General features: G+C 42.6%; 2 protein-coding genes across 2 annotated transcripts in view; one reads left to right on the forward strand and one right to left on the reverse strand.

The window, feature by feature from the left end:
* STAC2 (SH3 and cysteine rich domain 2) overlaps positions 1-22,414 on the forward strand; it is a 553,559-nt gene that overhangs the window by 125,035 nt on the left and 406,110 nt on the right. The window lies entirely within an intron of this gene.
* LOC134565805 (P43 5S RNA-binding protein-like) lies at positions 6,791-13,526 on the reverse strand. Its single transcript, XM_063425462.1, has 9 exons — positions 13,387-13,526; positions 12,762-12,862; positions 12,289-12,382; positions 11,956-12,044; positions 10,008-10,081; positions 9,838-9,918; positions 9,518-9,747; positions 8,306-8,359; positions 6,791-7,169 (listed from the first exon to the last, which is right to left on the reverse strand). The coding sequence occupies exons 1-9, from the start codon at positions 13,510-13,512 to the stop codon at positions 6,924-6,926; spliced, it is 1,095 nt and encodes a 364-aa protein (XP_063281532.1). The 5' UTR covers positions 13,513-13,526; the 3' UTR covers positions 6,791-6,923.

Consider the following 22,414-nt stretch of genomic DNA (forward strand, 5'->3'; position numbering starts at 1 on the left):
GGCTGAGGGTGGTGGGGGTGAGGCTGAGGGTGGGGAGGGGTGATGGTGGTGGGGGTGAAGCTGAGGGTGGTGGGGGGTGATGGTGACTGTGGTGGTGGGTGTAGCTGAGGGTGGTGGGGGTGAGCAGGGCCGGCGCCACCTGTAAGGCGACCTAGGCAGCCGCCTAGGGCGCAACTTACCAGGGGGCGCCGGATCCCTGTCCCCGCTGCGCCTCCTCATGCTGCGCCGCCTGAGCGCTTTAGCAAGCCCCAGGCGGCGCAGCACTGCTGCCTGGAGGGCGGCCGGGTTTATGACCGGCAGGAGGGAAGCGCAGAGCGCTCCCTCCTGCCGGTCTCTCCATGTAGCATGGCCGGGCAGCGCGGAACGCGGGACAGGAACCTTTGTTTCCTGTACCCGGCCGCCGGCGGAATGACAGGAAGTGCTCACTCAGTGAGCATTTCCTGTCATTCCGCCGGCGGCCGGGTACAGGAAACAAAGGTTCCTGTCCCGCGTTCCGCATCGCCCGGCCACGCTACATGGGCAGGAGGGGAGGGTAAGGACCACTAAGGGGGTGAGGGGGTTTAAGGACCACTAAGGGGGGGAAGGGGGGGGGGTTTAAGGACCACTAAGGGAGGGGGGGGAGTTTAAGGACCACTAAGGGAGGGGGGGGTTGTTTAAGGACCACGGAGGGGGGGGGGGGTTAAGGACCACTAAGGGGGGGAGGGGGGGTTAAGGACCACTAAGGGAGAGGGGGGGGTATAAGGACCACTAAGGGAGGAGGGGGGTATAAGGACCACTAAGGGAGGAGGGGGGGGTATAAGGACCACTAAAGGGGGGGGGTGGTATAAGGACCACTAAGGGAGGGAGGGGGTATAAGGACCACTAAGGGAGGGAGGGGGTATAAGGACCACTAAGGGAGGGAGGGGGTATAAGGACCACTAAGGGAGGGGGGGGGTATAAGGACCACTAAGGGAGGGGGGGGTATAAGGACCACTAAGGGAGGGGGGGTATAAGGACCACTAAGGGAGGGGGGGTATAAGGACCACTAAGGGAGGGGGGTATAAGGACCACTAAGGGGGGGGTATAAGGACCACTAAGGGAGGGGGGTATAAGGACCACTAAGGGAGGGGGGTTATAAGGACCACTAAGGGGGGGGTATAAGGACCACTAAGGGAGGAGAGGGGTATAAGGACCACTAAGGGAGGGGGGGGGTATAAGGACCACTAAGGGAGGGGGGGGTATAAGGACCACTAAGGGAGGGGGGGGTATAAGGACTACTAAGGGAGGGGGGGTATAAGGACCACTAAGGGAGGGGGGGGTATAAGGACCACTAAGGGAGGGGGGTATAAGGACCACTAAGGGAGGGGGGGTATAAGGACCACTATGGGAGGGGGGGGGGTATAAGGACCACTATGGGAGGGGGGTATAAGGACCACTATGGGAGGGGGGGATAAGGACCACTATGGGAGGGAGGGGGGGATAAGGACCACTATGGGAGGAAGGGGGGGATAAGGAGCACTATGGGAGGGGGGGATAAGGACCACTATGGGAGGGAGGGGGGGGTAAGGACCACTATGGGAGGGGGGATAAGGACCACTAGGGGAGGGGGGGATAAGGACCACTAGGGGAGGGGGGATAAGGACCACTAGGGGAGGGGGGATAAGGACCACTAGGGGAGGGGGATAAGGACCACTATGGGAGGTTGGGGGGGATAAGGACCACTAGGGGAGGGGGGATAAGGACCACTAAGGGGGGAAGGACCACCAAAGGGGGGTAAGGAGGGAGGACTACTAAGGAGAGGGGAGGAGGTTGATTACCACTAAGGGGGTGGGGGGAGTAGGGGAATGTCTACTAAGGGGTTTGGGAGAGGGAGGACCACTAAGGGGTTTGGGAGAGGGAGGACCACTAAGTGGGGAGTGAGAAGACCACCAAGGGGGACTGCAGAGGGACAGGGGGCCAAGGGAGAGCACTAAGTGGCAGAAGGGGAGAACACGGAGGGACAGAAGGGAAGGGGAAATCAATAATTGAGGGGAGAGCACTATGAATTTTTTTTTAAAAAAAGAAAGCTGTTCCCATCTCAGTCCCTATCCTACCCCACAAACCCTCTCTTTTACACTACACACATACACAATGCACCCCCCCCACACACACACACAGAAACATACAATGCATTCCTACTCACACACAGACACACCCGAAACACACAATTCATCCCTTACGTTCTCTTACATAATTAATGCACCCCTTACAGACACACACTGCATTCAGTTACATACACAGAAACAAACCTTGCACCCCTTACACACACACACACACACACACACACACAGAAACATACAATGCATTCCTTACACGCAAACACACACTACATCCCCTATAAACACACTACATCCCTTACACAAATTGCACACATAAAACATCCCCAACTCATGGATGGGCCATGTAGGTGGATTTATGGGTGGGCATTGTAGGTGTATGCCCCTTGGGGGCCCAGACCTTGAGCTGTGTAAGGGGCCCTAAAAAATGGAGCTGCTTCCTGTTCGTTAATTGTTGTGAGCACTGTTAAAAACAGTCTCCAGAGAGCCTCTTCTACACCAGACCTGTGGAGCCAGACTGAGCCCATCATCAGCCTCTTGTCCTCATCTGGTGGTAAGTAGGCAATCCAATATATTATTAGTGGCACTAATCTCTAATTTACCTCACATTAAATGGATACTATAGTCACCAGAAGCACTACAGCATAATGTAGTGGTTCTGGTGTCTATAGCCTGTGCCTGTAGGCTTTTTAATGTAAACACACTGTCTTTTCAGATAAGACACTTTGTGAAGACTGGCTTTGGCCCATATGGCAGAGCATATGGGCGGGGCATTGTGATGTCACATGGTGGTCTGGACATATGGGGGGGCGGCAAAATTTTTTTTGCCTAGGGCGGCAAAAATCCTTGCACCGGCCCTGGGGGTGAGGCTGAGGGTGGTGGGGGGTGATGGTGGGGAGGGGTGATGGTGAGGGGTGATGGTGGTGGGGGTGAAGCTGAGGGTGGTGGGGGGTGAGGCTGATGGTGGTGAGGGTGGTGGGGGTGAGGGTGGGGAGGGGTGATGGTGGGGAGGGGTGATGGTGAGGGTGGTGGGGGGTGATGGTGGTGAGGCTGAGGGTGGTGATGGTGGGTGATGGTGGTGGGGTGAGGCTGAGGGTGGTGGGGGGTGAGGCTGAGGGTGGTGGGGGGTGATGGTGAGGAGGGGTGATGGTGGTGGGGGTGAGGCTGAGGAGGGGTGATGGTGGTGGGGGTGAGGCTGAGGGTGGTGGGGGTGATGGTGGTGGGGGGTGAAGCTGAGGGTTATGGTGGTGGGGAGTGAGGCTGAGGGTGGTGGGGGTGATGGTGGTGGGGGGTGAGGCTGAGGGTGGTGGGGGTTATGGTGGTGGAGGTGAGGGTGGTGGGAGTGATGGTGGTGGGGGGGTGAAGCTGAGGGTGGTGGGGGTGATGGTGGTGAGGATGAGGGTGGTGGGGGTGATGGTGGTGGGGGTGATGGTGGGGAGGGGTGAGGCTGAGGGTGGTGGGGGTGATGGTGGGGGGTGATGGTGGTAGTGGGGGTGAGGCTGAGGGTGGTGGGGGTGATGGTGGTGGGGGGTGATGGTGGTAGTGGGGGTGAGGCTGAGGGTGGTGGGGGTGATGGTGGTGGGGGGTGATGGTGGGGGTGATGGTGGTGGGGGGTGATGGTGGTAGTGGGGGTGAGGCTGAGGGTGGTGGGGGTGATGGTGGTGGGGGGTGAAGCTGGGGGTGGGAGAGCCTACCTTTCCCTGGTGGTCCAGTGGGCTCCCTGGTGGTCCGGTGGCCACTGCTCACGGTCTGCAGCTCCGCAGAGCTGCAGACCGTGTAATCTCGCGAGATTTCAGAGCGTTGCCGTGGTAACCCGCGGCAACGCTCTGATTGGCCAATTCTCGCGAGTCACATGGTCTGCAGCTCTGCACACTGCGGAGCTGCAGACCAGTGTCTGCGATGGTGGCCGGCAGCCAGGAGGGGCCTCGCACCCGGCGGCATACCGGGCAAGCCGCCGGGCCCCCTCCTGGTGTCAGGTCCTCGGTCAGTGACCGAGGACCTGACACACTCTGCCAACAGGCGGTTTAGGCGGCCGCGAGGCCTTAGGCGGCCGCCTAAACCGCCTAATTAGAGAGCCGCCTCTGGGACAGGGAACAGTGTCTATTCTGCTCTGTGTCAGTGTGTAACAGGGGTTTTGAGGACAGGTGTCAATCCATATCTGCCAAGTGACCCTATGTAGGAGGAACAGTCCCTATTCTGCTCTGTGTCAGTGTGTATCAGGGATTTGACTATCTTTATTCAGATTCAAAAATTACAATTCCAGGAAAAATTTAACAAACATTTACAAGAACATGTTATGCACATCATAGAAACAACGTAAACCTCTTTAAAGCCACAAACTTAAGACAAAAAATACGTACACACAATGTGTAAGGGTTTGAAAGAATATTCTGAATCCTTACATGTTTACTTTATCGTTTGTTTGATTTTTGTGAACCATATATAAACTACAAGCAGCGTGAAAACTATAAAAACTCAAGTGGCCATGCTGATCAAATTAAATAGTATGCTTTACACAGCGTATAAGGGTGATGTCACAGCACAACGGGAATCTAACAGGGGAAGAGGTGAAAGTCATCCTCCCCCTCCCACGACCCCGCCATATCTGCCAAGTGACCCTATGTAGGGGTAACAGTCCCTATTCTGCTCTGTGTCAGTGTGTATCATGGTCTCTGTGGACGGGGAACAGTCTCTATTCTGCTCTGTGTCAGTGTGTATCAGGGGCTTTGAGGACAGGTGTCAATGTTAGGTGATTTCTGCCCTTTATGGATTAAAAGCAGACTCTGCATCAACTGTGTAATTTTCCATGGGAGTTTTGCCATGGATCCACCTCCGGCATGCCACAGTCCAGGTGTTAGTCCCCTTGAAACAACTTTTCCATCACTATTGTGGCCAGAAAGTCCCTGTTGGTTTTAAAATTCGCCTGCCCATTGAAGTCAATGGCGGTTCGCGAACATTTGAGGAAGTTCGGGTTCGCGACAACACTACCACAAAACCTCCAATTTTAAAAGAGAAAAAAAACAGTTCTGGGGTAAGAGGGAGCAATGCAAACTAGAAGCAGATATATGCCTTTTGCTATACACTATCAGGGGCAGGCAACCTTAGGCACTCCTGATGTTGTGTACTACATATCCCATACTGCTGGCAAAGCATCAGGGTGATATAGTCCACATCTAGAGGGCTGAAAGTTTCCTACCCAGCACTATATCATGCTGAAGTGCACTAGTATGACAATATACAGACTGTAGGTGTGCTTAGCTACAAATTTAGACAGGCTGGATCATTAAACCAAATGATGGCCCAGTAGAGACTTTGTACAGTTGCTAGTATTAGCGCAAGACCAATTTTGATATGTTCTGTGCATTTACGCATTCCAGCAGAATTATAAAGTAATACGCTTAAGACATACATTAAGATATGTATAAATTCCCAATACCACTCAGAAGTAATAGGCGAGTTCTGTAAAAAAAATAAAAAAAAATCCGGAATTGGATTAATTTCTACATCTCTACTATAGGAGTTAAATTCTGTCTCCCAGGCAGTTTGCCTCCATTTAAAAACAAAACACAAAACAGAACTAAACTCCAAAAGATTAAAGAAAAGAAGCCCTATTTTAAAGATGACATGCAACAGCATAAGTGGCAGCCCCATTATTTATGTCTTGAGAAAAATCTCGCCAATGGACTTGAGTATTGACTGCATGCTATAACACATCCTATTTTTCCTTTATGTTGAAGTCCTATACGTGAACTCCTCCACATTGAAGAATATGCCATTTCCACCTGTATCTGCACGCGTTGCTAGCGTAATTACAGGTACATTTTTCCTGTTGCTGCTTTTTATTCCCAGGTCACCCTTTATGTGCAAAGCTACATCCATTTAGCAAGAGGTTCACACTTTAATTGTTTTTGCTTGTTTGGACCTATTTTCGCAGTCATGGATTATAAGATCATGGTCATTACATCTTTATTACATCATCTTAACACATGGACTGTAATGTGGGGGATGTTGCTAAGCAACACTGGTTAAAAGAGCCTGAGATAGTAATTTTTACAATTAGATTCTTATGACAAATGAGCCTTCTTGTGGATGAAAAACTGCACTGAAGATAAAGCCTAGTTCTCCGCTGTAGCTCCTTGACATGAATTCATGCCAGAGAACTTTAAAGATAGAGTCTGTTGGCTTCATAGTTTCCATTGCCTAATTGACATAACAAGCCTTTGGAGTTGTACCTGCCATTTGCAATACCTAAATTCTAGTTTTCAGAATTGGAACCCTGCAACTGTTGCAGCTACCCAAGCCAGTTAGTCGGGCATTTTCACCCCTGTAATAGGAAGCATTAATGAGACATTTATTGGAGCTGTGACTTTGTTTTTAAATTCGTGCTTTATAATTTTAATCATGTTATGGTCATCTCATCCAGACCATAGAATGAGGTTCTAAAAAAAAATAAAAAAATAATAATATGTATAAACACCTGCAACATTGTATGCAACAGCACCACCTAATGGAAGACAAGACACATTGAAAGGGAATATATATTTATTAAATGAGTATATACCTGTAAACAAGGACACTGATATCCAACTTCCCTTTAAATTATTGGATTCTGTATTACAGCCATACAGAAGAGAAATAAAAACTTGAACCGTTCATTGATCACACTGAAACCATAAATAAACTAAGTTTATATATACTTGAATATACAGTGTAACAAAAGTTAGTAATCCCTTACTACACAGGTATGAAGTCAACGCAAAGTAAAACAGAACATGCCTCAGTTTTGGGGCCAAGCTTAAGATTTTCCAGATATTGTACCAGTCCCTAAATCTCACTCCCTATGCTAGTCTAGGTGGTTCTCTCTGTTCTGAGACGGTTTGGTGGAAGCTGGAACAAGCCACTCAGATTGGTTTCTGGATCTGCTAGGTCACGGAGTGGTCTTTCGTTGAATAGGCTGGACAGATTGCTTTCCATTAGAGTTTTGAACCTGAACAGGAGCTTCTGGTTGAAGAGGCGGCTCAGATCCTGCTCCACCGAGGGGAGAGCACGGCTGGCACCTCTCAGGGTTCGCCTTTTAGGCATCTGAAACTTCAGCTGCATATAGAATAGAAAGCCATGTTATAGTACAATGCATAGAAGCCATGTCAATCATTGAATATCTCGGCAGTACTGGCTAGGTGGCAAGCACAGAGTGCATATGCATACTTTGTAGCAGGCATAAGCAACCTTTTGGGCACTCCAGATGTTTTGGACTACACCTCCCATGATGCTTTGCCAGCATTATGGGGATGTAGTCCACAACATCTGGAGTGCCATAGGTTGCCTACCCCTGCAAGACTATTCATTATACTGGGATAGGTGGCTGGCAAATTAGTAGGGAACAGTACACATTGTGCTGTGACTTCAGATTAGACCAGGAAACAGCCAAGTTCAAAGAATTGACTGCCATCATAAATATCCCTATTATTGAGATTTAAGAATATACTTTTAAATCAGTATGGGTCTGAAGTAGAATTAGATTACATTTTATTAATGGAAATACTGACCTCTACTGATTGCTTAACAATATTACAGGGGCCATAGCCTTTATATAGTCATCCATGTCACTTATTGATCCTAGCCCTTATGATTCCTGAGGAATAATTTGAATACAAAGTTATTTTTGGGAGGAGGATTTAGTGTGCAGGAATGATTTGGTTTCTACATTGTATTTTTGCACATTGGTACCAGCTATGGATTGGGTTTTTCTTATTTACAAAAATGTTTTAGGAGGTTGCATCAGGTTTTCAATTGACTGCATCTGATTTGCCCAACTTGACACTTTGATCTTTCCAACCTCCACCATTTTATCACACTAGACTAGGTGATATTTGGGATACATGTCAATTCTACAAAATTTCTCTTTTGCTGCTCTGTAAACAATATACTTTATCAAGGCCAACACATTTAAGGGGTGCATAAGTAGTGATTTAAGTCCTAAAAAGGTCAAGAATTGAGTAGTGAGACTTCATGGGCTTGAGCTATATTTTAAACTATATGTTTGATTTTTAGAGTGTCCCTGGAAATATCGAGCCGCTTTTAAGTACCTCAAAATTGACATGCACTCAGTTTTAATTTAAAACAAAGGAATAGAGACGGGTACATAAGAAAGTCATGACATAGTTTAAAGCTATGTAGATGACCCAAGCTTTCAAAAAGCTAGACAGAAAGGTGTGTGCATCCCACATTACCTTCAGTTTCTTCCTGTCTGGATCATGACAAACAAGATGTCTCAGAAGACTTTCCTGAAAGAAGAAAAATAAAGTGAGTATTTGGGAGTTACCACCAGAACTGTACCTTTAGAATATTAGCAAGTTCATCAAGGTTGTTCCTCCAAGTGCTAAACATCACATTTTATACCTGGTGTCCTCTGTTTTATATCCACCCAGGAGTGGCACTATGAGAAGTACAGGAGTAGTAGTATCTCCAGTGGTCTGGTGGATTTAGAGCAGAGACGAGAGACCCAGTGTGTGGCAGTGGATTAGTGCATTCTATGGCTCAAAGCAGCAGCAAAAGAACTGTTTTAGCACAAGAAGTGAACTGCACAACTAAGCCACCAAGGGAGATATCCAGGAGCCTTAGGGCAAGTCAACTTGGCAAACACCCATATAGCCCAAGATTCATTTTAGATTAACATGAACGATCAGTGAATGCAATGTTAATTATCCATTAGTACAATGAAGTTACATTAATGGAACACTCCAGTAGAACTCCAGCTGGAGCTGATAAAGTTATGGGGGGAAACTAGTCTTTGAGGACAGCCTTACCTCAGAGAGTTAAAGGACCACTGCACTCCCATAAAGCACTTCAGCTTGCTTAAGTGCATTATAGGCGAAGATAATTCCAGACACTTTTATAAAAAAAAAAAAGTGTAGATTTCTATGAAAAATCCCTATTAAATGAGTCATGGAAGCTTGCTTCTGGCTTTCGTTTGCTCCTCTGAGCCAACGAGTGGCAGGCACTCTACTTTAAGCACCTGCTCCTTCTCAGACCTCAGGTGCTGTGCAATGTGTACATAGGACACAGATAGTCCCTTTTGAGGAATAAGGGGACAGCTTAAAGGACCGCAGTGCAAAGAACTGCAGCTTTTGCAGTCTAAGATCAACTGCTAATAAATACACAAGTTAGGGATTTTTGCGTTCTGATTATAGGTGTGAAGTGGTCTTTAGTTCTCAACACGTTTAACCATAAAGCTGTCCTCAAGCATCCATCTGTGGCCTTTGCTGGCCAAGATTTTGAGTTCTGGAAAAGATTTAAAATGCCCTACAGGGACTTCAGCTCTATTAACTTCATGGAAATGTAGTAGTTGTGGGAGTGCAATGGTCCTTTGACATTAAGTATTTTGTAGGTACTGGAACGGCTCTTAGCTTTAGTATCCTTGTACACTCCTATCCCAAGCTTACCCTCATGGGGAAGGTGCGGTTGCATCCAGCATGGTAACAACTGTGAGTCTTTAGACACAGGTGAATCTTGCGCACATGATGCATCAGATTGAACACTGTTCCAAAGGTTTCCTTGCAGTCCTCACGGGGGCAGGACAAGCGAACAGGTACCTTTGCATGCACAGATTTGTGTTTCCGCAGAGTACTTCTCTTCTTGAAGGTCTTACTGCAGGTAGGACACTTGAGATTCACTAGGAGGAGGAGGCAAAGAAGAAAGGCACATTGGATTATGGAGAACATATACTTATGGGGCTTTTAGAGCAAAAACCTATGGCAGTTACATGGGTGTTTCTGGCGATGATTCTGCAGGGAGCTCCAAGTAGAACACACAGTCAGACAGCCCTGGTAGGGGCATTTGTACCCTACAAAGAGGGGGAGAAAAACGTAAATGAAACTCCTGCTAAAGATGGACACTTAAGTGTGTAGTATGTCAAATGTATTCAATACTCACCACTGTGACGTCTTTGATGACCAGCAACCTGAGATGCAGACTGCAGTTTCTTCCCACATCCATTGAGGTCACAGCTAAGAAGAAGATAAAGCCACAATAGTCACAGCAAGCCTCCCTTTTAGGCTTCTCAGAATCTGATGTTCCGGGTCATGACTTCTCATTTTATAAGATACTAAAGATTCACAATGAAAGACTAGCTCAGCTTCATCTTAACATCTTGGCTCTTCAATGGCTTACTATGGGTATTTGTGCTGCTTGTGTGTATAAACGTGACCTTAAAACTATTCTTTAGAATGCATAGAATTGGTAGAACGCATACTTTTCAACAAATCGACCACATCAGTATTGTAAGTAGTACCCTTTGGTATGGTGGATATGCAAGTTATTGCAGTAACAATATGATCAAGACGTTCTAGTAAATCTGACCAGGAAAATATATTTAAAGGAGAACGGATTACCGGTAACAGTGCATTGTGGTACTCCAATATTCTAGTAATGGTTGCTTATCAAATGAAGAGACCGAACTCACAGCCCTATGGAATTTATGCAAATTGTAATTATTTTGCAATCCTCCATATAAGGATCCCAATTCCCCCTCCCGCCCCATCCCCTTGTTACATCCATGTTCTGAAAGCTGTACATCTCTGTTCCTGATGAAACGTTAGCCCTGTTGTCACAGTAATAAACCCTTTATATTAAAGAATAAACCTATTAACTGCAAAGAAAGGATATAAAGCTTTACTCTCCCTCTCCCCCCCCCCCCCCCAACCCCCCACACACAAAGGTGTAGGCACCTAGAACATTTATTCTATCACCAGTAGCATCCAAACTAACATCTCAATTTCTCATGAAAGTCAGACCTTAACTTTGTTGCTTTTCGAGCATGTCACCATGATACAAATTAGATATGTTTGTAAATCGATGAGAATAACCAACTTGTTAGAGGAGGAAAACTTTGTTGCTTGTTCCATTTAGAGGAAGATATGGCAACAGATAAGACATGAATACCCATTTCAGATTTCGTATATAAATGACTGGGAAAAGGTAAAGTTTACATCCCTAGATTTTTGTAAATGGGGAGGTGGGATAAGTGAATTGGAGAGCCTGGAGAATTAAGAAAAATAGAGGCATAGTAATCTTTGTCAAAGTTTTCAGCATGTCACAATGAAGTCCATAGGAACCATCAATTCATCTGGTTAACAAGGCAGATAAGGCATCACCCAATGGCCCACTTCAAAGCCTATACAAGACTAAAACTTCATCTAATTATGAGCAACACCAATTGTACTTTGTGTTTTGTCGCCCACAGGAGCTTTATTCTTTAATACATACAATTCACAATCGATTCCTCAATATTAGTCCTGCATGACCGTAGTAAGTTCTACAGACACTCATTAACACAGTAAGAAAACAGTACATCTTATAAGTGGTTTTGGTGCACAGATGACCCTTCCCCTCAAATATAAGCTTTAAAGTTTGAGAAATTGCAGTGTTTACATATTTGAAAAAGTTTTACATTAACCCCTTAAGGACCAAACTTCTGGAATAAAAGGGAATCATGACATGTCACACATGTCATGTGTCCTTAAGGGGTTAAACATGAGAAGCAGTAGACAGGCACAGCGTGCTGGTTGCCACATGCCCTGTAAGTCTCCAAAGCTGTTGTGAGGACTTCGAAGGCAGAAGTTCTGGTCTGAAAAGACTGACCGAGCACTGAATTACAGGAGAGTTGTATGGGGATTTATCTTTTAAACTTCTAAAGCGGTCCTGAACGCAAACCAAGGTACAACTTTGTTTCAGATAACGAACCTAAGTGTTCCTTTCATATTCTGATTAATGATTTTATGTTCCCATAGGTCACATTACATTACCAAAGGATGACAGTGATTATGGTTAGAAAGAGGTCCAGCAGGTTACCATTGTTCTATACATAGAATGTTTTACTTACACCAACAGGGGTTTCCCAGCGTGTTCCAATAAATGAAGTCGCAAGGAATGTTTTTTACGGAATATCTTAGAACAGCCTTTCACAGAACACTGGGGATATAAATACAAAAAAGTTAAGTAAAAGATAAAAAAAATAGCAGAAATCTCTTGTTGCCACAGTTTGTGATAAAGCAGAAAGCTAATCTCTTCTTACTATGATACAATACGGAACCATTTGAAAGGACAGACGCCTGTTGCACACACAGCTGGTTTAAGAATTATATGGTTACTCCCATCACAGGATCTCCGCTTCTTTTGGGACACTGTTCTATTACCATATTGCATATAAACTCACCTTCAGAGGCGCATCCTTTCCATGTCTATACAAGAGATGTCGCTTCAGATGCTGCTTGGTCCAAAACGCAGCTCTGCATTCTATAGATGTACATCTACAGGGAAACAAGGTTGAAAACATTTTAGGACAGACTTGAGTGAATACATGATCCCTCCAGAAAGTGAAAAGCTAGTTGCTCAATTATTGAAAGCCAGAGAACTAGACAGACTAGTGCAACAGCACCATCTAGTGTCAAATCCAGAGAAGTAGAGAACTACCTTAAGCAGGTTTATTCACTCAAGGGAGAGATTGTCTGGAACTGAAAGTGAATTTGACATTTACTGTCAGATTACTCAAACTGGAAGCATAGACTTGGCTATGGTGGCCTGAAATTTGATGTTTACTTTGAATTTGTCAATTGTCACTTTAGTAAATAGCTTTGTATACAAGATTCTAGATAAACAGAAATTGAGGGATAGGTATCCCATACTCACTTGTGAATTTTCTCTCCAATATGATGTTGCTGGTGTCTCTGCAGGTACCTTTTCTTTGAGAAGGCTGCACCACATTGAGGTTTGCTACATTTCCAAGGCTTCTGAGACAGGTAGTATTAAGGACTAGTTAATGTTTGTTACCAGGCAATGAAAGAATATTGATATGAAGTTTCTTATATTTAACTAGCAGTGTACAGAAGCATGAAAAAAAAAAAAAACACAAAAACAAAAAACAAAACACCCCCCTCCCCCCCAAACTACAAATAATATATATATATATATATATATATATATATATATATATATATATATATATATATATATATATAAAGTGAGGATAAGGTCATATTAATTATTCTGGCAGCATTCCTCCATAGGAGTCAAAGTTCAGGTTAGCCAACCATTCCACCTAACGATGTTATGGGTCACAGTAACACTTTACAAAGGTAAAATTACCTTCAGGACACATGGTATGGTCCATAGCACCTGAGAAGTATGTGTGCATTAATGCTCTTGGTGAGGTTTCTGGCTACCAAATAGATAGAAAGCAGTACTTGCCCCCATCAATACTTGGTTATGGAGAACAAGTGTCCGAACCAAACACAGATTATTAAGAGAGCCTCACCTGCCCAGCATGTTTATACATGTGCTCCACAAGTCTCCACTCCTTTTTGAAGGTCGCTGTACATCCTGGAGAGGAACAGCTGTGAACACTGGGGTCCACAGGCTTAACGGGTCTCTGACCTAGCATTATAACTAGTTTTCTTCAACCTATAATGTCCCCTCTGGGCTTGATCAGAGCCTCCTTTTATAAAACCTTCTCCACTCAGTCTGATCCAACTCACCTGGCCCACCTCCAGCTGAGACTGCTTACAAAATACTAAGAAGAAAAAAAAAAATATTACAAACTTTAACTCTTTCATGTCCAGGGCAAGACAATTGGTTTTATTTCGTCATGTGTGCCCTTCTAAACAGCCGGTTTCACAGGAAGGTTTTCAAAAAGTTCAAATAACATACAGAGTTCAAAGATTCACATTTTCCAGAGTATTTCTCAAAGGGATGTATATAGAATTTATATGCTGCAGGAATTTAATCAACTCACTAATAAAAAGGAATTCCAGAGAGACTAACCTGATTTGCTTTTTTTCAGTTGATTTCCCTGCTGAAAAAAAGAGCAATTTATTTTTAATGCTCATAATTTCAGAATATTCCTGAATTTGCATTTTTCATGCAGGTCAGATTTTAAATCTGAAAGTATTTATAACTAAAGTTGCCAGATCCACAATGGGGTTATGTAGAAAAATGTTTGCGCTTTCTCTCACGTTTGTGCCACCTTTGTACAAATGCGCCATTTACTAATTTATTACATTGTCAACCCACCTTTATACATTGGGAACAGTTTACTCTGTTTTTAATGTAATTCACTAACATAATCTGTGCTTCTACCACTATTTATTCCTCTTTCAGATGTTTTGTATCTTTTTTCCTGATGATTTTAACATTAATTGATTAATTGGGTTCACAATATGAAGGTTATTTTACATGGTTATTCCCTAAAGGTAGAATTGGGGGACGTTCAAAGTGGATTTCTAATAGAAGATCAAAACCAAAGCCAAACTGAACTCTTTATTTAAAGGAACACTATAGCCACCCAGACCACTCCAGCTTATTGAAGTGGTCTAAGTGCATATTGCCAGGTCTATCAACCCAGCAAAGGTAATTATTGCAGTCATTAATTAACTGCAATAATTAGATTTGTGGCTTAACTCCACCTCTAGTGGCTGTCTACCAGACAGTCACTAGAGGGATAGAATTAACACCGTGAGTCCAGTGTGGTGGATCCAGGAGCTGGTTCACTAGAAAAGGCTTAGGTTAAAATTTCACTAGTAAGGGCATATAATTCAAGAAATCCAAGATAAATGACAACACTTGTATATATGGTGTGTATACCTTTAAATCTGCTAGAGACAGAATCAATTTGATACACGCCAAATACTATACTTTATAAGGGAAAGATTTGAACCACTTTGTATGTAGGAGAACAGTATGAGGAACTGCTTCCTATATTTTAATAAAATTGGTGTAAGAATTAGTGTGTGATGACACAACAATATATGGTGTATACGTCTTTAAATCTGATTTTATTGCATTATGGAATACAGTCATTTATACTGTATCTCTACCCTATAAGGTTTATATCTTTATACATAAAGTATATTATCTGGTATATACTTCACTTATTCTGTCTCTACAGATTTAAAGACGTATACACCATATATTGTTGTGTCATCACACACTAATTCTTATACCAATTTTATTAAAATATAGGAAGCAGTTCCTCATACTGTTCTCCTACATACAAAGTGGTTCAAATCTTTCCCTTATAAAGTATAGTATTTGGCGTGTATCAAATTGATTCTGTCTCTAGCAGATTTAAAGGTATACACACCATATATACAAGTGTTGTCATTTATCTTGGATTTCTTGAATTATATGCCCTTACTAGTGAAATTTTAACCTAAGCCTTTTCTAGTGAACCAGCTCCTGGATCCACCACACTGGACTCACGGTGTTAATTCTATTACTTTACATTTTTAGACAGATTTTTGGTGAAATGTCTGCCTATATCCAGTTTTGAGCAGTTCATTACAAGTCAGACTCCCTCATCCCTGTGTGTTGCACTAGGCATACCAGACTAACCTAATTTTAGTCACTAGAGGGACTTCCGGGTCGTTAGATGTCCTTCCCCTTTAGGGGAAGTCCTAATGCGAGCACTGGCATCACCGGGCATGCGCATTAGGTCTCCCCCTTGCCTTACGATGGGGAGGAGCAAAAGCTGATTCTGAACCAATGCCAAGGGACATTGGCATTGGAATCAGGTAAGTGACATAAGGGTTTTTTTTTTAGCAGCTCTTGCACCATGGGGAGTGGGGTGAAGGAGGAGAGCACCATAGGGAGCTATAGTGCCAGAAAAACACATTTGTTTTTCTGGCACTTTAGTTTTCCTTTAATGGTTAATTTGAAAGGCTTCATTATGATTATTTATTAAATTCCTCTTTAGCATCTGAATTCCGTATGCTGCAGGGCAGCCATATTCATGGAACAGGGAATTGTGTGCCCTGGGTTGTAGAGATGGGTTTGTTTCCAAATTTAGAATTCTAGTAAAATCAAATTCCAGAATTCTTCCAAATCAGCTTTTTTGTTTTTTTGTTAACCTTAATATTGGCATTTTGGTTTTACTTTTAATTACAGTATGAACTGCCAGGAATTCAGAATATTTTAATTTAAAATTTTAGGCCAAACTAGTGAAATTGAAAGAATTTCTACACGCTAGTTTTCTGTTTTAGTTTGGAAATGTTGCCCTTAAAATGTAAAATTCCTTTTAGTGTCTATTCACTAAACTTCACGTTGTATCAAAGTGACCCTCGTACGGCAACATTACAGCAAAATGGCTCATATGACAAAGTGTTGGAGATCTGACTACATTTATCCCTATTATTCTCTCTCTAGGACAGTTACAGTTATGGTGGTCTAATCAAACGTGTTCTCCGGGACACTTTTCCTGAACCTGGATCATGCTGTTGGGAAGTGCAGGAAAATAGCTGCCTTGCAGTATGTAGAATTTCTGAAGTGCAGGAAGGATATGCATTAACTGAACAAACTCTGTGTTCCTTTGCCTATTGCAGTATATTGTGTATAATTGAGAAAATTAGGCAAAAATAGTCAAAACACGGCAAGAGACTGAGACTTTTTCAACGTTAGATGCTTATGCCTAAATTTTGCAATTCAATTTTCATTTTTGCTTCACAAATCGTTCTGGGGTTTATTCAATAAACTCTGAATTGCAGCAAACTGGAATACAAATGGTAAAATATACACGCTCCACTAATTCTCTTGTGAGCTTTCAATTGACCAAATCTGTTAATCTTCTAAATGAGCTGACCCTGTGACCCTTTTCAAGCATTAATTAAGTTAACCCATTGCAAACACTTAATTCAGTCAAAGACCATGAGATTTGCAATTATATATTTATTAAACTCCAGCATATTCCACAGAACTGAAACCATGATTAAACTAACAAATGCTTATGGAAATCCTGGCATGGTAGGATATTAGAAACCGTGTCACCTTTATTTGCATAGACAATAAAACTAACAAGATTCACTCGCTAATGTATGGGATCAGCGATCTAAATGGCTTATTCTCGAAGCAGTAAAGTAGAGGCCAGAGAAAAATAAAAAAATTCTGTTGCATTTTTTTATTTGTCACAATATTCTTTTACATCTGTGCCACATTTTTCCTGTTTGCGCCCTTCCCCAAATGTGTTGCCCTGCGCCTCCTTTTTTTTTCTTTTCATTTTCAATTTAATCAGTCGGAACAAGTGGCACTGTTGATGTAAAAAAAAATGTTATCTGATCATTTTTTCCACGAGTGGCAGTTTTTTTTTTAAACAGGTAAGCAGCTTTCACAGTCTTTTTGTTTAACCCCTTAAGAACCAAACTTCTGGAATAAAAGGGAATCATGACATGTCACACATGTCATGTGTCCTGAAGGGGTTAAAGGGACACTCCATACATTATAACCACTTCATCTCAATTAAGTTGTTATGGTGTTATGTGATCCTGGGTGCTGTCTTACATTAAGGGTTATAGTGTTAATGAAAAGTTTAACTCCAAACTATGGAAGATGACGTGCGACCGCTCTATTTCCTTTCATGGTCCAAGGCATCAATCAGAAAATCTCGATCAGCACTGCTGATAGCTTTAACCTCCTAAGATAAGATGGCGCTGGGAACTGCTTGCATCATACCAACGTCTTTACAATAAAGTTGTTATGGTGCCTAGAGTGGTCCCTTGAGGAATAAACAATTCTTCAACTTACAAATAGGATGGTAATAAATGGTAAAATAATCCAGGGGGAAAAAAAGGAGCGTTATAACATCAGAAAGAGGAAAAAAAGTTTCGGAAAGGGAAATATTTTGCCACATTACAGAAAAAGTTGTGCAAGTCACCGAATGCACAAAGGGTATAAAAAACAGTTTTATACATAATAAAATTAGGCATGTGCCCAAAACCGATGCAAATGTAACAAAGCTTCAATTGATCTACTTTGAAAATGTGAAATTCGCTTTGAATTCCTTTAGAATTTACACTTTCGTGAATAACTCTGCTAGACACTGATAATAAAATCATTAATAGGAAGGCTTAATTGTGATCATATTAGAATAGAACATAAAATATTATGGCTACCAGATACACCATGTTTCTTGCAGATGGGCATTGGGGGGAATATTTACTATTTATATGCTGCAGGTGTAGGGGAACTTGATTAAATAATCATGGTGCGGTGTCAGAATACCTATTGATTTAAGCTCCTGCAATCCTTTGTGGATTATTCATGCTGTAGAGCAGCACTTTTCCTTCTCTGCCCATCAGCATGAAAATGTGTCCAGCAAAACACAGGACTGGCTACTCCCCTTTGCTACCATGTACAATAACTATATTTCTAAAAGCTGTAATCTGATTCCGAGTTAAAAAAATGAATTAATTTATTAGTTTGTAAATTAAGCAATAATTGGTAAGAATTGTAAGGGAATCAGAGTGAATATCAAATTTAAGGCCAAAACCGCTGATCTGGAAAAGAATTTCCAGGTAAAGTTTCACTTTGGCCTTAAATTTAAAATTAACTTTAAATTCCTGATAATTCCCAGTTTGGTGAACAATCCTGATGGACTTTAGTTAATTTGTTCAAATTGAGCATATAGTTCTCTATAATAATAAAATAAATGAATTAAAGGACCACTATAGGCACCCAGACCACTTCAGCTCATTTAAGTGGTCTGGGTGCCAGGTTCCCCTAGTTTTAACCCTGCAGCTGAAAACAATGCAGTTTCAGAGAAACTGCTATGTTTACATTGAGGGTTAATCTAGCCTCTAGTGGCTGTCTCCCCGACAGCTACTAGAGGCCGCTTCCGCGATTTACACAGAGTAAATCACACTTATTTGACACTGGACGTCCTCACGGAGTCCAGCGTCAAATAAGATCCCCATAGGAAAGCACTGAGTAATGCTTTCCTATTGGCGGGATTAAATGCGCGCACGCCTCTGGCAGCACATGCGCATTCGGCTCCACTCGGGAGCTGACCTATGCGGGGGAGGAGAGGTCACCTGTGCTGATGGAGCCCAAGGGAGGGGGGCATTCCAAGAGCCTATAGTGCCAGGAAAACAGGCACTCCAAGAGCCTATAGTGCCAGGAAAAGGGGTTTGTTTTCCTAGCACTATAGGATCCCTTTAATGGAATTAATGAATGAGGTCACCAACAATTCAAAGCATAGCAACCTAGCACCAGTAAGAGGTCTCCCAGCAGAAGTCTGGGGAAAGGTATGTTGAGACTTCAGCCTCATCAATTGCTGCTGTCATCAGGTGGTACAGTCTTCCAGAGGTAGGTAGCATCATTTAAGGTCAAAATAACCAGCCGAACTGCAAATAAATCTCCTAAGGAGCCATGCTTTTAGTTTGGCTACTCATGTCTACAATTTGAAATTAACTTTGAATTATCACTTTAGTAAATGGCCCTGATAATGGCCCTGATAGTGGTGCAGCTGTTTTCATGCTAAAATGTTGTCACCTTTTCCGTTTGCACCAATATTTTCCCTCCCCTGCATCACATTCATTTTGTTTGTGCATATTCTGACAATTTCGTCTTCTTTTTGTTGTCTTAAATAGGGGCACTGTTGATGTATAAAAATAAGAGTAAGTATATAGAATTCAGAAGAAGGTGTATTAGATTAAGTAATTAGGCCGAATGACGAATCCTCTAGAGCAGTGGTTCTCAACCCCGTCCTTAAGTACCCCCTACCAGTCCAGGATTCAGGGATTACCTAGTTGTATCTGAGTTTTTATAGAAAAAAACACTTTAAAACAACATGGTAATCCCTAAATCCTGGACTGGTAGGGGGTACTGGGTTGGGAACCCCTGCTCTAGAATATGCATATACATACTGCAGGGCAACTCTTCAATCATTTTCATAAATATTACAAAATTGATGCCCATCAGTATGTATATGTGATATGTGTCCCTGAAAACATGGTGGATATGGTAACCCCAGTGTTAGAGTAATGTAGGCGTTAATGTTTAGTTTTAGTGTAGTGTAGGGCTTAGCGTGTGATGTAGACACTAATGTAATGAGTTTGTTGGGTGTGGGACTAATCTGTAGTGTAGTGTAAAGGTTAATATTTTGTTTTAGGGTACTGTAGGGTAAATGTTTAGTGTTACTTAATGTATCGTATTGCATTGCGACGATCTATGAATTATTGCCTGTTCATATTGCTTTTCTTATATATCACTTTTCAAGTGCTCTATTAGTGTTCAGATATAAACATATAGAACGAGGATCTTTGAAACTTTCATGCTCCCGGCTTCCTCCCATTGCTCTTCCCTCAGCCTTGCTACCGTGGTTTCTGTGGCTTCTCTTTCATTGCTGACTGTTATTCCAAATCTTTAATATAAGGATCAAATTTACCTCTTAAGTCAAGCGAAAAAGAAAAATAGAGCCTAATGAGACAAAGTACTGGTAGATAAAAAATAGGGGATAACCCCTAAATAGTAAATTTGGGACAAATAGAAAAGAAAAAAACTACCAGTGGGTGTCTCCTAATGCAATGTTGTAGCAGTCTAGTAAATAGTTGTCACAAATAGGAAAGATATAAAACCTAACTTTTAATAGATATTTGTAAAATAATAGTAAATGCAAAAAATAATATGTAAATTAAAAATAATAACAAGCAAAGACCAAGATATTCAGTCCATATACAATTGGTAAATATTGCTGAAACAGCACAAAAGAGGGTAAAGAAAAAACTTTTCTCTGATTGCTAAATAGCACTAAAAAGTATCAATTGCACATTGCACAAATATACAGAGCAGGAAGGCAGTTATCTTCTCAGTTAGCTAGACTGTCCTGCAGAAAGAGTACAGTATGCAAAGTAGGACTGCCTCTAATAGGCAGAGTTTATTAAGATATAGATCGCCTAATCGCTTTGAGTCCCCAAGTAGATTATCAGAAAAATGTGCTGTGGGAAGAGGCAACTAGTGGAAGTTGAACACTAGGATCGGTTATAGTATCGTAGCAGGGAGGGGTGGAGGACGTTCTGTTTTTGAGAAGGGGTGCCCACGAAGGCACGTTAGATTTATCTGCTAAGTTTAGCCATAGGAACGTACTCCACCCCTCCCTGCATGCTTACTGGTTGTAAGACTGCTTCAGTTTTTCTGCAGTTCATAATGAAAACTGCCACCATTCTTAGTTTTCTTATTTGCTTGGCTCACGGACCGCTTTGCCAATTCTTACACTGATTTCATATTTTCATCAGGATCTATTTTTAAATCCAAGTGCTAAGCTGCAAACCTCTCCACAAATGGGCCCCAAGCTACCTATCATGACTAATTAACGAGGTGCCCGCTACTGTGGCGCTTTCAGTTTGACAAAGATCTGCCTTCACTGCCCTCTAGTTCATAACCGAGTTGGGCTTTCATTTTAAGGAGAATTGCAATTTGGATTCCTTTGAATTATGAATCTCCAAATGGCACAAAAAGAACTAAAGAAACAATTGCGTGAACAAATATATGCATGATCTGTTCATTAGTTCATTCTAGTAATGCCCTGGGTTTACGTGTTGGGGTGGAAGACAACCCATCAGTTTGTTTAGCTTTTTGAGTAGGTGGAGGCCTTATATATAATGCCTTTTTCTTATAGAGCCCATTTCCCCATACTGTTAGATCTATTAGACTTTCCCCTTAATTTTACCTAACCTTTACCCTGGAATGTGCATAAACAATTTTAATTATTGCAAATGTTATTTGTTTATTGAAACACATTTTATTTTCAATTGCTGCCCAAAAGGCAGAACCTGTGCTATCATTCTAGCACTGGCTCTGCTGTGCCCTCCCTTGCTGCCTGGGCCAATATCGAGATCTACAGATCTCACTGCCTAGCCCGGCACTGCTTTTATTATAGGTCTGCATGTCTAGCTGGGTGCTAATACTCCCTGGGAGCTAAAGACTGAAATGGATAATTCACAGCCTTCTAGACCACCAGGGAGCCCATGGAACCAAAAGTAGAGCATCCCTCCACGCACAACACGTAAGAAGCTACTGCTAAACTAAAAAAAACCAAAAAACTCTCTCTCTCTCTCTCTCTCTCTCTCTCTCTCTCCCTCTCTCTCAAAGGATCTGAATGCTTTCTTAAAGTGAATGATGATTTAAAGAACTATTTGACCTCTGGCAGCATTATGATTAACTAGGTGGTGGCTGGCCAGTGCTTGTTAGCCAGCTGCCACATTAAAAAACAAAAAACAAAAACCTGTTAAATATGAAAAAATTTTTTTATGGAGATCAATATGATCTATAAGTAAGGTTTTTAACACCCCCCACCTGCCACAAATCTTCTAAGCTTTTAGAACGGCAATGTCACGCCACTCCTTAGCTGATTTGCCCTCGTGCAGTACTCATACTCACCACTGTTTCTGTTTGGCACTGTTCCTCATTTCTTTTCATTTAGCACTTCACCTGGTCCTTGTTTAGCACCTATTTAGTTTGGGTTGTCCCCTCACTCCTGGCCAGATCATTGTTTCTTGTCTCCTGTTTTCCTGGTTTCC

Source organism: Pelobates fuscus, chromosome 6 (genome assembly GCF_036172605.1).
Source record: "Pelobates fuscus isolate aPelFus1 chromosome 6, aPelFus1.pri, whole genome shotgun sequence".
In the NCBI taxonomy this organism is placed as follows: Eukaryota; Metazoa; Chordata; class Amphibia; order Anura; family Pelobatidae; genus Pelobates; species Pelobates fuscus.

Bases quoted from the DNA above. Each gene is read 5' to 3' on its own strand.
- LOC134565805 (XM_063425462.1), bottom strand. From the start codon at position 13,512: ATGCTAGGTCAGAGACCCGTTAAGCCTGTGGACCCCAGTGTTCACAGC. The intron at 12,383-12,761 runs GTGAGTATGGGA...GTTTCCCTGTAG, and splicing joins ATTGGAGAGAAAATTCACAA to ATGTACATCTATAGAATGCA. The intron at 8,360-9,517 runs GTAAGCTTGGGA...TTCTTCTTTCAG, and splicing joins ACCGCACCTTCCCCATGAGG to GAAAGTCTTCTGAGACATCT.